Genomic DNA, 16,923 nt, shown 5'->3' with positions numbered 1-16,923 from the left:
AAATCTTGGTTTTGGATCCCTGAAACAAGCGGCGTCGACGCATTTGCGTTCGACTGGTCACAAGATTTGAATTGGATTGTTCTTCCCATTTATTATTTGGTAGGGAGGTCAATAAAACATTTATTAAATTACGGGTCTACAGTGTATATGCACTACTAAGTCAAAAACGTACTGACATTCCCATTTTTTACAAACTTAGAAAATTACTGACAATGTGCTGTCGTTACTGTAAAACTTAGACAATTACTGACCTTTTTACTGCCGGTACTGATAAACTTAGAAAAGTGCTGACAATCTTAGTCGGTGCTGATAAACTTAGACAATTACAGACCCGTTTACTGTCCCTGCTGAAAAACTTAGACAATTGCTGACATTTACTGATAATTACTGTCCCTATTGTTCTCGCTCTCGGGGAGGCTGCAGTTGTGTGAAATTGATTTTTCTTTTTATTTTAACATAGAATATTATTTCATTTATTTGTTTTTTCATATAATTTTTAACTATGTCCAGATGATATCTTTGAAAAAAAAGCTTGTTTGATCTATTTATAGAAAATTGATTTGTAAAAATAATATTTTCAAGAGAAGGGATAAAGTTTCAAAACCTTCAAAAAGATAAGCAATTTAAAAAAATAAAAATCTTCCTTTAGTAGTGAGATATGAAATTTTACAGAGGTCTTTTCCTTTTTATAATAAAACAATGTTATTACATGACATGCATTTTATGATATTTTCTTAATTAACATTGACTCCCTGACTTTCTTTAATATTACTTTAAAGAATTAAACTGTTAGGTTAGATGTGTTTTATTCAATTTTAATTCAATTTATTCAAATTAGTTTGAATATTTTTTATAAACTCATAGCGCGCGGTGAGGGGCGTGGGTGCCCCCTTTTGAGGAAAGGCGTTTGTTATAGTTTTCATATTATGTAAAATTTTTAATTATGTGGAGGCCGCCCATATTTGTTTTTCTGCAGTCAAACATACCCGAATCCAAGCATTTGCAAGAAGAAACCAAAATTAAAAGACAGACGGGGGATTTAAATTTAAAAGAAAGACATTATTTTATTCATTGGGCAAGGGGAGGGGGGCTACGGGCCTGCATTGATCATTGATCCTTTGATATTCATTGATTTAGTTACTGTCCATATTATTCTTTTAAAATAATGTACATCTTTTAGCTGATTTTCGAATCTGGATTTTCTGGATCCCCACCTGAATGTGTTATTTTAATTCAAATACATGAAAAACTATGACATTTTATATTATCATCTTTTGTCTATGCATACTCCTGAAACAAAACTTTGATAGAAATTAATTTCAATGTTCTTTTCAATAAGAGTGTAGGTAGACGTTCACATGGATCTAGTTTCTTTTTGTCTTTTCAAATTAAAATGGGGGGGGGGGTGCGAACTAAATGAAGAACGATGAACATGTACTTATTTATTTTAATAAAGTAGAACACACAATTAATACTGTCGTGTTTAAGTTTGTACTCCTTTTTATCTGTTTAGGTACAAAAAATTAATAAATTTAATTAACTTAATAAATCAGCGTTTCATAGCTTTGTTCGGTATTGAAACCAGTATCATGATTTTACAGTAACACTGTGCTTTTTATTCGTCCAAAATTATTCAAGTCGTTTAGCTGGTATCCAGCCGAATTACATAATCATTCAGTATACAATCGGAAACTCTGTGAAGCACCTGTGTGTAGAAGAAATCACCTGAGGCGATCCGAGTGTGTACGGTAGCGGGTAAAGAAGACAATAGGTGTCACTGCCGTATTATACAGAAGAACACTCGCCGGATTTTACTGGAAGTTAGTTACGCAACATTACGGCGACAGGTAGACTCTTCTTCAAGACAGTTTGAATTTGAGAAATTCAACACCAACACATACGTAATATAAATATGCAATCTACAATCCTTCAACCTCTTCTTAGATTAAATAAATAATTTTTTTTAATATACCGACGTAAGATAAAATTAACGATTAATGAAAAAGAAGATTGATGTAAAAACCAACCGGGGAAAGGTACAAATTGTTTAAAGATGTAAGCAAAAATAAATATATGAGAAGGGGTACATTACATCCAAAGTTTTGTAAAAATTACTGGTTCCTAAGATTTTTTGTTTAGTCGTGTTAGTGTGTGTGTAGGACAGTGGAGTGAGGAATTTGTTAGATTATCAATCAAATAAAAATAGTTCATAGTATATTTCCATTTAAAAAATCAAACACAATTTATATGCAGCAGTATTATGACAATAAAAAAAATCAGCCGGGGTTTAACTATACATGTATTTCAGAGGCGTACTCACAAACTTAAAAGTGGGGGGGGGGGCTAAACTCCAGAAATTCTTTGACAAGCAAAAAAAAAAAAAAAAAAAAAAAAAAAAAAAAAAAAAATGAAAAGTTGCCCAAACTCGAAAATCCTATTTCGTGTAGGAAAGGTAATGTTGGGGAAAAATAGCTGTGATTATGTTCTTCATTAAAAAGTGGGGGGGGGGGCACAGACATACTCTTGCCCCCCCCCCCCCCGATCTGAAAGTGGGGGGGGGGCTAGTGCCCCCGCTGCCCCCCCCCCTGTGACTACGCCTATGTATTTTAAACTTTGCCTGGGTCGATATTGATTTTTTGGAGAAAGAGAGAGGAGGGAGAGAGAGAGATGTGAATGGTAACTCGTCACGGAAAATAGTGGGAACCTACAGTTAGCGAATACGCAGTACTGTTAAGGCTACCCGGAGCTTAAAATGCATTTAAAACGTAACACTGCATTGCCAAGTTGATTTTTAGTTTTATTTTTAAGTTATGTACTTCAGTGCGCCAAATTCATAGAAAGGATCCCCTAGGCTATCTATAAACATATTTGTTACGATGTCACATGACCTTGTTGATCACGTGACGGTCATTTCTTCTTTTTTGAAATGTTTCACATAAATCGCTTCGGCGCAGGTTGTTAACACAATTTTTATTAATTTTTGTCACATAAATAAACTCGTTGCATCCTTGTGAAACCGAAATGTGCTTGGGAAAAGTTATACTATTTCTTTGGAACAATTTATTTCAGATTCACTTCAAATTACCGACAAATCTGAGGGTATTTTCCGCCGAATATCGTCAACTGTTTTAAAACAAAGCCATCATTCATTTTTCCCAAGCAAGATTCGGTTAGAGGGGAACTCTTCTTACATAATTCCACAAAAGATATTAAATAAATCCTCATTTACAACCTGCGCCAGGCTCTTTTACACACATGTTTTGAATTCTGCCTCTGTCCACGGGTATAAAAAAGGGTAAATGTCAAACGTATATTTTCGTACGAAGTTTGAACACGCTGACTCTTAAACAAGATTAACAAAGCTAGGTTATCTATATTATTCGGATATATTACACTTAGAAAAAATGATAAAATCATGTTCATTTTAAACTAGAATTCCGCAACTTTTTATGCAGATTGAAATAAGGTGTTAAGTTTATGATATTCTCCCCATCATTACAGCTCAAGTATACAGTGACTTGACGTCATTTTCAATTATGACGTCATACATTTGTAGTTCAGAGAAGTTCATGCAGAGAGTACACTACAATATTCTCTGGGAAGCCTTATCGTACCTGCGTAATCCTAATCTTATGAAAAGGAAAGATGTTAATGAAACCTGAATCAAATAAATAATGATTACGGGACGGGTATAAATTGATCAAATGGACAAATAAATTTTCATCATTCAAAAAACTTACACATTTTTATAAATCATATTCAAGTACCGGTATACTAGATTTTTTTTCATGTAATGTGTGTGCATAGAAGGGGGAGGGGGGGTGGGGCTTATACATGTATGCTAGAAAGTTCGAAATAAATATTTGTGAGCACTGGTTCGACGGACTAATGACTTCCAATTTTCACTACTTAGTAAAATATTTTACTAGACAAGTCCGCATTCTGCCTTATTACTATGTTAACATCACAACACCCTACGCCTACCTACTTTAATAAGATGAAATTTAATTTCAGCACATAAAATTAAAATAATTCCAATTCACCGATAGCTACAGGGGAAAAATGGAAGGTACAAAACATGTAATATAATAATTATTTTTGTTAAAATTGAATCATGATTAAAAATACTTGAAGATTAAGTTTAAAAACTAATTAGTGATCTAACCCCCTCGGCAATGTGAATAAACGCAGTACTTCTCAAGTATTTAAGTAACTTAAACATGTTGAAGTGTCAATACTGTTTGTATCTTTAAGAAAGAGAGAGAGAGGGAGGGAGAGAGAGAAGAAAAATATTTGAGAATAGTGTTACTGCTAATAATAGTCTTACTGCTGACCTAGTAAATATAAATATTTTCCGTAAGATTTCTATAATTGCTAGTACATGAATTTTTATTACTAGTCTGATAATCATTTATTAGTCTCGGACTTACAGACATTGGGTACTTATGAACCCTGCGTAATCGATCAGCCAACCATTCATTTAGAAATAATGTTTTAAGTGACAAAATTAACAAGGCATAGTACAAGTTTATATATGGAACACTGTACTGTTCAATAGGGGAACTCCCGTATGAGCAAATGAAACTGGAAATCTTAAACAGGGGTATATAATTATATGACTTGTACAGATGTCCGAGAACCTTAGGAAACTGAATTACCTATCAGTAATTATTCAATATTTAGAAGATATCCTTTTTAAGGGGGGACCAATGTCCGAAAAGTCTTTGTGTGAAATTTTCAAAACTTTGACATTTCTTTCCCGACCACTTGATCTTAATTTTTAGGTATTAAAAACAATACCTTTATATGCTTATTTTTACACAGGAGCACGTGCAAAAACAATGTGAAATGCTAAAAATAGATTATATTCAGACATTATTGTTCTACTCCAAATATGCGCTAAAAAGAACCAAAAATGTAAAATCACATTCGAAATCAACATGTATTTAATTTATATGACTTGTATCTTTTAAATGAAGGCAAGTATATTGTAATTCATCTCGCATGAAAAATTATAAAAAAGCACAATGTAAGTTTCACCCCGTTTTTCTTGTTGTATTTTTTACAATTCCGACATGCATAACAGGTAATGTCTTAAAAAGTCTTTGTGTGAAAATGTTGTAATTCATATTTTTTGAAAGAAATGACTCCTCTCTTTATTTCAACAAGGACAAAAGTATACCTTTATGATAAAATAAACGAGAAATATGACGTTTTCTTTTATTTTCGTACTCTTCTGTCATAAATATTGACCTTTGTGCACTAAAAAAACGTAAGTTAGCACTGACAAACATCTGAATATAAAACTATTTTGCAAAAAACGAGTATCTTGTTTTGATAAGAAATAATTTAAACAGATAAACTCTTTTCTTCTTCATTCTAATCATTCTGCCCCCCCCCCTTTCCCTGTCAACAACCAACACCTAATAGAACCTAGGAATGACTTTACACAATTAAATCTACATACACTATTAATCAATAAGTAAATATAGGTACAAGTACATTTCTTGATTTTTTCTTAGTTTTATCCAGAAAATACAATTAATGGTAATCATAAAATTATACATATTTCCCTAGTTTAAGCCGCTGTCTGCGCTGAATTTTATCTTATATTTTTTTTGCATTTTTATATCAGTATATATCATAGAGGTATTTCTTCACAACTGAAATTGCTATGAATTATCAACTAAAGGAAGAGAATTCTGATATTAACAAACTCCATAAATCAAATAAAACTGTTTTAAATGATGAAAAAAGTTTCTTTTTGTAAACTGTGTACGTTTTTGATTAATAACAATGTTATGCCTATAATCACAGTTGCAAAAGTCAGCGGGAAAAAAACAAACGTCGCTATTGTGACGTCACATAACGCTGCTTTGACGTCGAACGACATAGGTCCCCCCTTAACAAGAGAAATCTGTCCTGTTTGTGAAAAAAAATTGATACAACTTTCCGATCGTGAAAACAAGGGGGGGGACTCAACATTAAAGTCAGATATCTGTCTGCAAAGAAATAAATAGATGAAAACTAACTTGATGATTAATTAATTTTAATTCTTTAATTAAACAGGGATATATACATTCAACACATAAATTTAAACTTGATTTACTCATAGTTAATTTCAAATCATATTCTGAATTATTTTACAGATATCAATAATATTTAGATTATAAAAATGATAACTGCCTGGGATTTTTTTTTTCATCAAAAATTAAAATAAGACTGTTTTTAAATGCAAAGTATAACACACAGTCATTTTCACACCACTGCAGCCTCCCCGAGAGCGAGAACAATAGGGACAGTAATTATCAGTAAATGTCAGCACTTGTCTAAGTTTTTCAGCAGGGACAGTAAACGGGTCAGTAATTGTCTAAGTTTATCAGCACCGACTAAGATTGTCAGCACTTTTCTAAGTTTATCAGTACCGGCAGTAAAAAGGTCAATAATTGTCTAAGTTTTACAGTAACGACAGCACATTGTCAGTAATTTTCTAAGTTTGTCAGTAAAAAATGGGAATGTCAGTACGTTTCTGACTTAGTAGTGATGGTGCTTTAATTGTTCCGAAATGGAATTCAGCAGCTTTTTGGTCTTCTTTGATCGACCAAAATTGAAAGTTCTTGTGGTTTGTGAAAGATATGAGCAAAAAAAAAAAAAAAAAAAAAAAATTCATTTCAGGTTCTGATAAAATTAACGTATTTGCAGCTCACAATGTTATAACACCGCAATTGGATGCTTCGTAATTAAGTCATTGTAACACTATATTCATATGTTCATATGCACGCTTTGATTGTGAAATATGGACAGATTAGTACACAAAGGTTGACTGCTAACCAGTGTACAATGTACATGCATACTGAAATTAAATGATTGGATGACTGCTATCCAATAAGGAGAAAGATATTAAAAAGTATTAAAAAAAAAAAAAAAACATTTCGGATTCTGATAAAAATAGAGTATTTGCAGCTCACAAATTAATCAGTAATGTTATAGCACTGGGATTGGATGCTTCGTAATTAAGTCACTGTAACACTATATTTATTTGTTCATTTGCATGCTTTAATTGTGAAATATGGACAGATTAGTACACAAAGGTTGACTGCTAACCAGTGTACAATATGCATGCCTACTGAAATTAAATGATTGGATGACTGCTATCCAATAAGGAGGACTGCTCTCCTAGATTTGAATGATTGCATTGCTAACATAAGATTATAATCTAAAATACTGGTTCTGAAAATCGTATATTTTGATGACTGATTTTTAATCATGGAGGACTGCTCTCCTATTTTGATGTTGATGATAAAGTTAATTGTAAATATGTGTGATATAATACCGTGGCTATTATTGGTTGCTGTGCAAATTTGGTTTGAATTTTAATGTGGTTTATTGTTATATATTTCAGACTTTGAAGAATTATCAAGGCCAATGGATAAATATTGTCAAGTTTAAAGTCGATCTTCATTTTAGCTATATGGTGGAGTCTTTGCCACGTATCGTGAAAAATGCAAAATCACAGTCAACGAACAAGATGTACGACATATATTTCTCTAAATTCAGAGACAGGTGTTCGAAGCATTCAATTACGCATCTTCCTGCATCAGTGTCTTCTGTTGCTCGTTTTATGGGAGGTTGCAACAGAGGGTATCAACGTCGGTTCTGGAAGCGTATTTCTACAGTATAAGTTGGACTCTCATGAATTTTCTTCAAATTTGAATCCATGCGAAGATAAGTCCCTGAAACTAGTGCTTGAAGGTGGAAGGCGCATGTTATCAAAACCTATCAGCAATAAAGAACCTATCACTGCAGATATATTACGTAAATTGATGGATTTTTCTTGATCCTTCTAATGTGCCGAAATTAAGATCCTTTGTGATGTGTTTATTGGGATTTTCTGGTTTCTTTAGATTCAGTGAATTATCAAATATTCGATTATGTGATATTAAATGGGAAAGTGCTCACATTGAGGAAATTCGGTGATAATCGCAAAAACTGGAAACGATTTGTGCCCTGTGTTTTGGTTAAACAAATACATCGACATGTTAGAGATGAATAAGTCTTTCAATGATTACATGTTTACAGCTGTAAATTTTGTAAAATCCCTCAATAAATAAAAAGCTTCAAATAAATCCAAACCTCTGTCATATACAAGAGCTAGGGAAATATTAGTGTCTTCTTTAAATGAAATTGGCTTTGACAGTTCTAAATATGCTTTACACAGTTTACGTAGCGGCGGAGTTACAGCCGCTGTTAATAATGTGTCTGATCGATTGCTTAAAATGTGGTCGGTGGGTCACGGATAAAGCCAAAGAAGGTTATATAAAAGACAATCTTGAACATAAAATTCTGGTTTCAATGAACCTTGGATTATAAAATTATCATATTGCAACTACTGTCCTTTGTTTAATGCGATTTGTAACGAACGCAACAATCCTACAGTATATTCTTTTTCTTTGTTTTTCAATAAATTAGTCAAGAAAATATTTATTTGCGGAGGAGTGAAACGAGGGAGAAAATAAATTTATTTCTTTACGGTTTTACTTCGGTATTCTCCGTGAAACTTCGTATCTAAAGAAACTGGTTTTTCATGCACGAGCGATTTAGCGCTCATTATAAATACTTTTACCGGGGAATGTTCGATTAATGCGACGTTCGTTACAATGAATCGCAGGTTGTTTTGTGTCTTTGGCTTTCCCTGCCCTCCCAGCCCTTGCATTGTTTATCTTGTAAAATTTATGAGTTTGACTTGTATGTTTTGAATAAAAATGCGATTTGTAACGAACGCAACAATCCTACAGTATATTCTTTTTCTTTGTTTTTCAATAAATTAGTCAAGAAAATATTTATTTGCGGAGGAGTGAAACGAGGGAGAAAATAAAGTCTTGAAAGCTAAGGCTACTTTGCGTATTTTTAAATTCTATGACCATGATGAACGCGCGAACTCCATTAGACTATAACGAATTTATCCCAATTAGAGACACTGGCCGAGATGTCTGCATATGTCACGCAGTGTAAAAGCAGAAAGTCGATCGATACACCTGTTCTGCGACAGCAACAATTAAGCAGGGAAGTCCGCAAAGTTGTTGTGCATACAAACATATGTTAATCATTCTAAATTTAAGGAAAACGGGAAATACGTCATTAATCATCAAAACAAGGAAATTTTAAGATGATTTTTTGGAATAGTTATTTCATTAATAAAAAAGAATTCAAGCAATATACATGCATATTTCAAAATTCTAAATACTTTTATTATTCAAAAAACGTCAGTGATGTGTGTCCTCAAAAACAATCGACTGTTAAGAATTTGTGCCATAATCTGTTTTTCAATTGTAGCAAGGACGCACTCACTTCAATGTTTAGGGTAAGTAATAAGTTTAAAATGCTGATTAATATCAGAAAACAGTTGGATTTCTCCATTGCTAATTCATTGCTAACATTGTAATTTAAAGCTTGCAAAATGCAAAAAAATAGTTTTTTTTTAGAAAAATGAATGATATGTTAGCAAAGTAACTCTTTTTTTAGTTTTGGGGGAGTTGGGGGGAGGGGGTTTGGGGGTTCCGAAATGTCATAACATAATTTTACACATAGTGTTAGAGACAAATGGCATGCGTAGCATTCAAAAAACAACATGTACAATATAATGTAAAAATCAATTCAGTCATTTGGACATTGATTTTGTCATATAAAATTAGAAAGGTTTTTTTTTTTTTTTTTTTTTTTTGTGCGGTTGATCTTGAGTATCCTATGTGTTTAATTAAACAAATAAACAGTGTTACATTTCAGGCATTGGTACATTGTATTTGTCATATTTATTTCTCTTGTACAGGAAAAGTGGGAATTACGAATGTTGTAACGGGTATATGTGGAACGAAACATTGAGGAACTGTGACACAAGTATTTTAAGTTGATGCTTGCATTTACAGAAAACATTTAACAAAAAAGAAAGAAGAATCAGGAAGATTTGTTCTTGCATGCTATCTAATTTGAATTTCTCTCTTGGTTACTTCTAACGTGTACCTATACAATATATATACATATACTAATACATGATTGAACAAATATTTGTAACATTATTTAATCATGATATTTAAAGATCATGATTATGTAAAGTTATATAAAATCAAACCTAAAATAAACTTTTTACTACAAAAAATAACAAAATTTGAAAGCCCTGATGAAACTCATGACGACACGAAGCTGATCATCAAATGAAAGGGAAGCGAAAAGGGAATTAAAATGTCACGAGTTTTAATTAGAGGATATTAAGAAATCAAAAATATTATTTCGGTTTAAATACAAAGTTGTGAAATATATAATATCTCTCACGCTTAATTTATTAATGAGATAAAAATCTGTTCAAGAAAAAAATTAAATATCTATATTTAGAATCTCGAGAACTATGCTTTTATGATATTTTTAATTTGATGAAAATCAATAGCTAGGGGATGAAACAAATGCAGATGAGGAACAGATTTAAATCTATCGACTTTAGCATGGCATGCTTACATTGATTGAGATGAATTAATCGTTTTATAATTTACATTTCTCCCCTGCAAATAGATTGAGACAAAAACATTTAATTTTACTTTTGTTAAATTTCAGTCCATTGAATTTGTGTTTTAATCAATCGGCACAATTTAATTAAATAAATTATTCATTCTCTAACCTTTTTACATTGTGTAGTGCGTGCATTTTTTATGCGTAAAAAAGGAAAGGAACTGGATGGAAAATTGCACACTTGAAAATGTAGCTAAAATATTTTATTTTTACCGGAAAACTGATATGATGAAAAGTATTATAAAATTATTTCAAGAATTGAACCTAATTTATCACGATTTTGAAATCGGATTTACAAAATCATATTACTAAATTATACAATAATTTCCGTATCAACTTGCAGCTTCCCGTTTTCCAGTTAGTCTTTGGTCTTCATGTTTAAATTCGTACTTTTGCAAAAGTATGCATTATGATACAATGAAGCGCATTGAAGTGATAAAATTTTCCTTTTGGATGGAACGTTTTCAGCTATGTTTAGAAGTTGATTGCCATATAATATGACACACCCATTTTTTAAGAATTGAAAAACTCGGACAAACGTTTCATTAGAATACATGCAGAACAGGTATCAATTAATATACTATAGCCAATCAAATTGACGGTCTATATAAACAGCAAGTAAGCACGTGTTCGATATTAAATGACCACCAGATTCCTTTAGAAAGAGTTGTACAAGATTGTACTGTAAATAATTATGGACATAAATTTGTTGACTTTTGTAAAAATAATGACTTGTATATTGTGAATAGCCGGGTTGGCAGAGATAAAAATACAGGTAGTGTCACATGTAAGAATAGCAGCACTGTTATGTTGTAGCCAGTGCAAATATTTTTGAAATTGTGGAAAATTTTGAAATTATTAATTTTTGTAACCTTTTTCAGATGTACATAACCCAATAACTTTTTCGTACATTTATTTCAAAAATATTTGAGACTGTCTGTCCTTCTTAGCTGTCCTCCTGGTGTTTTCTTTTTGCATATACTTTATTATTACATGTACTATATGTACATCCTCTCTACATGCAGTTGTAAAACATTTATTTATGTATATATATATATATATATATATATATATATATATATATATATATATATATATATATATATATATATATATATATATATATATATATGTGTGTGTGTGTGTGTGTGTGTGTGTGTGTGTGTGTGTGTGTGTGTGTGTGTGTGTGTGTGTGTGTGTGTGTGTGTGTGTATGTTTATACTAAATGTACCTCTGACGACTTTATAGACATTGTATATACATTATGTTCCTCATGTACCATGTTGTATGGTTTGAGAGAATAAACTGATTCTGATTCTGATTCTGACAAATTCATGGTAAATCTCACAGACATGCTTAATTCATAATTATGAACAAATTCGTTGCAATACGCGTGTTTTACACAAGCGGGAACTATCTTACTCTCTCTTATATCTTTAAAATCTCCATTTCAGTGTAACTCATGTTGCTTCATTGTTTTTTTTTTGTTGGTCGCACTTTTTCACAGTCGCTCCCTAATTTTTGTTTGAAAATTAAATTAAGTAAACGACTTTAAAGTAATACAAGAGAACATGTGATGGAACTTAACATTTTATACGAAATATAGATGTTTTTTAAAGTTTGTATATCCGAAAATAAATCAAGTAAAGTTACAAAAATGCTAACACGCGGACACACACATCTAAACGTTTAAACAAGCAAATTCAAAGAATTGTGGTCCCCTGCTTTCGGTGTCTTTGTGGGTGAGATGTTATTTTTATGACATATTGTGTGTAATACGAACATCCTATCAAATGTCATTTATTTAGAAAGTAACACTGAAGTTGATTTTTTTTGAAGAATGAAAACCCTAATCCTGACCGTTAAAAAGTTATGGCCAAAGTAAAAAGTTTTTTTAAAAGTAGGTCAACTCCAAGGTCAAGATCAAAGGGTCAAAGTTGTTGATATCCAATGAAACGTTTTCTCACAAGGATTACATATGTGAAGTATGAAAGCCCTAGCCCTTACTGTTCAAAATTTATGGTCAAGGTTAAAGTTTTTTCATAAGTACATAAATCTTTAAGGTCAGGGTGGAAAGGTCAAAGTTGTTGATATCCAATGAAAGGACTTGCCACAAAGAATTCATATGCAAAATATAAAAGTCCTAGTATTTACCGTTCAAAAGTTTTGACCAAAGTTAAAGTATGTTTAAAAAGTAGTTTAAACTCCAAGGTCAAGGTCAAAGGGTAAAAGCTATTGGTATCCAATGAAAGGTCTTCTCAAAAGGATCACATATGTGAAGTACAAAAGCCCTAGTCCTCACCGTTCAAAAGTTATGGTCAAGGTTAAAGTTTTTTCATAAGTACATAAATCTCCAAGGTCAAGGTCAAAAGGTCAAGGTTATTGGTATCCAATGAAATGTCTTGCCACAAGGAATACATATGTGAAATATAAAATTCCTACTAGTATCTACTGTTTCAAAGTTGTAACCAAGGTTGAAGTTTTTAAAATGTAATTAAAACTCCAAGGTCAAGGTCAAAGGGCAAAAGTATTGGTATCCAATGAAAGGTCTTCTCACAAGGAATACATATGTGAAGTACGAAAGCCTTCGTCCTCACCGTTCAAAAGTTATGGTCAAGGTTAAAGTTTTTTAAGTACGTAAATCTCCAAAATCAAGGTCAAAAGGTCAAGGTTGTTGTTATCCAATGAAAGGTTTTGCCACAAACAATACATATGTGAAATATAAAAGTCCTAGTACCTACTATTCAAAAGTTACGGCCAAAGTAAAAGTTTGGAATTTTTGTGAAAAGTGGGTCAAACTCCAAGGTCAAGGTCAAAAGGTCAAATTTGGTGGTACCCAAAGAAAGGACTTCTCACAAGGAATACACATGTGAAATATGAAAGTCATAGCTCCACTAAATCAAAAGTTATGTGCAAGGTTAAAGTTTTTGTGACGGACAGACTGACGGACAGACAGACAGACGAATGAGATTTAATGTCCCCTCGCTTTCGCGAAAGCGGGGGACAATAATTCTGAATTATCCAGAGTAAAACTTTGTATGTTCTTGATGACGGAAATCCAGCGAATCTTTAGCATTCATGTATACGAGATAATCCATATAGCGGTTATAAAACAGACTCACTCCCATAACGTACGGCCATCACTTTTCATTTAACACATAAATGCAACTACATGTATCTCACATGCGAGTCGATCCGAACACTCTTCGAGGTAAAGAAGACTGAATCTTATTCCTTAAATAGCTATAAAAACACCAAACAAAGTCAAAGTTCCCTTTTTACCTTCTAAAAATGCTAGATATATATACATGTTCTTTAAGCATATTGTCATGTTTCAGATTTTGAATTGACCGGGTGGCAGTAAATACAAAACTGTTTACTACAAAACAATATGTCCAAAATAAATAATTTTTATCTTAAATACCAATTCTTTTCATAAAATTATATATTATGTTGCATTGAAAATTTTAATTCATAAAATTTACTAGGTTACAAATGCCTTTTCGAGTTTCTGAAAGAAAAAAAATACCTATAGATTACTTTAAATTTGCACATTCGTTTTTCTCATTTTAATTTATTTTCTCGATCTCATGTACCCGAATTCGAATCTTCAATTTTGATATCAGAATACATATTAGTATTGAGTTGATACCATAGTATAATGTCAGTGGATCCTTACTCTTAAGCTTATTTAGATGTTCTTGATTAATTCTTACAAGATACACATGTATATATGTTTTAGGATGCCTCCCTGGATATTTCGGTGATAACTGTACCAGACATTGTAGTCCTGGTCGTTACGGGGAGGGATGCTCCAACCTGTGTACACAATGTGAACAGGACAAATGCAATGTATCTTTTGGTTGTCCTGTATCAACAACAGGTACATGTACCGTACATTTACTAGTAAATAATCTACATATTATGAATTTAATGTATATACCGTGATAAATTTATAACACTTCAACTTGATAATAGAATTCATCTATTCACAAAAACTCCTTTTTATAGTATCTGATAAATAACAGTTAATAAATATATGGGGTTTTTTGTAACTAAAAAGAATATAATCCTGTTATTTATAGATACATGTATATCTAATGGTTACAAATGATAAATTTACATAGAAATCCCTACGTCGAAATCTTTTCGGGTACCAGTGATGCAAAAACTGAATCAGAGAATTGAGAATGAATCAATAGATTCGCTCCCAAAGTCAAATTCCAAGATTTCAGGAGAAAAAACGCAAGACATCCCATGGCAAATACTGTCTGTAGCATTTTCCATTGCAACGTTTGCCGTAGTATTGCTGTACATTACCAAAAGGAGCTGCGAAAAACCAAAAGCTGTGATGGCGCCAGGAGAAAATTCCAAGGTTACATGGCCGAGCAACATTGCGGAGGGACAAAAACTTGGGTACCAAAACTACCAACCTTTGCATAATGAAGCTGTGTTCAATGGAACGGCCAATGTGACCATCAACATGGACACTGAAGACAAGAACTTTACAGTTGTTATGAAGACTGACCAAAATGATAGAGGGTTAACAAGACTGGATACAACAGAGCCAAAAAGAAACATGGGTAATTCCATAAATGAAAGTGGAAAGATTTATGAATCCTACATAAACAGAGAAACCTTTTAAATTTGGTTTGAACGTCATACCTTAAAAATATCGAGTTTTCAGTTCTAAATGCAGTTGTAAAAAGGGAAACAAAATTCATACTGTAAATTAATGTATCACCACAAAGGATTGACAAGAAAATAATTATATCTGTCAGCAAAGAACAGTTTGCAACGGAGACTTTACAAACTAATAGAATATGGGAATAACCCTTTTGGAGATACACACTTAACCTAATTTCAGTTAAAAAGACCTAGTACAGAAGGTGATATTATCATCTAACTTCTCCATTTGATGAAAAGACGATAGTTTTATTTACTATAATTAATATACATGTATAGGGAACTTTTCGCTAACCTTTTTCCTACCCCCTTGGTGTATGTAAAGAGGATTTATTTATTTTTTGGAGTCAGCCGATCTTTTTAAAATTACTTTCAGTGTTTTGATTTGTGTTCCCACTGTAATGTAATATGTGTAATATGACTTTGCACTGCATTATAAATATATCTCTTTCATTTACAGAAATCAAGCTTGTTTACCACGTTTTAGAGAAAGCAAGCCAATTAAAATTGTGCAAAAAGTCAAACACATACAACATGTACATGTAATAATAATTGAGGAACAAAAGCATACCAATGATTAAGAAAAGGTTTTTTTTTTTATAGATTTGAAAAAAATATATAAATTATCTTGAAGTGTGTGCAATGTTTTGTTACATACATTTGATTAGTGTTATGGTCTGTAAAATGTATTGATGAGTTGCAGAGTGATGGCCATCAAGTGGTCATTTCCTATTTTACCAGTAATGTATCTTGCGCGTCTGAAAAACGAGAACAGGCCATTAAAAAAAATTAAGGACTTGTCTCACGCTTCAAAATTAAGGACTTACGCTCAAAGAAAACATGTACTATAAATGTTCCATTCAGCAGTGAAATCTTCTAGAAGAGAATATACTAGTATGCAGAGAGGAGATTTGCCTTGAACCTGAAGCTAGATAACAAGAATTTCCTGAAACACTAATCAGGAGCTAAGTGGCAGTATCGAAAAGATTCTTTACTTTTCAATCGATTTATATTTACTATTTGTTTTGTTGTCTTATATTGATAACTGTATATATTTTTGCAAAGAATCTTGAATGATTTCGAAGGAAACCTTTATCGGGTTGCTTGTTCATTTTTTTTATTTGTCAGCACTACAGCATATTTGCTCAGGTAACATTTTGTTTTGAATTCCTATTTTAGCAATATACTTATAACAATAAAAAATACTTGTTTATATGTATAAATTCCAAAACAAGCAACATTATATTAACTGATAATAACTAATAATTCACAAAATACATCTAGTAGAAACTATTATGTGCTTAGAATTCTAATACCCGGTATAACGTTTACTGATACTCATATTGAACATCTGCACAATTCTTTCATCAATCAACTTAATGAACATAGATGTTTCATTTTATTTTCTGCATCTGTGCTAATGCATAAATATACATGTACATGTACTTATAATTTTCAAACGCCACTTTTTGTTAATATTCGTTGAATTTGTCATTTTCTTTTTATATAGAATAAATAAAAAATAAAACACCCACGCACCTAACCTAAACTATTTGTTGTTGTTTTTCAAGTTGGTCAAGAAAAGATTTATTAAGGAGGGGTTTATGAGGGAGAAAAAAATGCACATGTCAAATGTAAAAGCCCTATCTCTTCTCAATCTAAAGTTATATATTTGTTGAT

The 16,923-nt window shown here is 32.0% G+C and overlaps 1 protein-coding gene across 1 annotated transcript; it reads left to right on the top strand.

Moving 5' to 3' along the window:
• Nucleotides 1–9,188: 9,188 nt before the first annotated feature.
• LOC134283335 (uncharacterized) lies at nucleotides 9,189–16,853 on the top strand. Its single transcript, XM_062765792.1, has 4 exons — nucleotides 9,189–9,361; nucleotides 9,827–9,894; nucleotides 14,300–14,440; nucleotides 14,685–16,853. Exons 1-4 carry the CDS (start codon nucleotides 9,270–9,272, stop codon nucleotides 15,200–15,202), a joined length of 819 nt encoding a protein of 272 aa, XP_062621776.1. The 5' UTR covers nucleotides 9,189–9,269; the 3' UTR covers nucleotides 15,203–16,853.
• Nucleotides 16,854–16,923: the final 70 nt, after the last annotated feature.

The sequence above is a fragment of the Saccostrea cucullata genome, unplaced genomic scaffold (assembly GCF_032062105.1).
Source record: "Saccostrea cucullata isolate Sc308-1 unplaced genomic scaffold, CSIRO_AGI_Scuc_v1 ctg1726, whole genome shotgun sequence".
Classification (NCBI taxonomy): Eukaryota; Metazoa; Mollusca; class Bivalvia; order Ostreida; family Ostreidae; genus Saccostrea; species Saccostrea cuccullata.
Note: the sequence above shows the minus strand (reverse complement) of the source record. Positions and strands in the feature narration are given on the sequence as shown.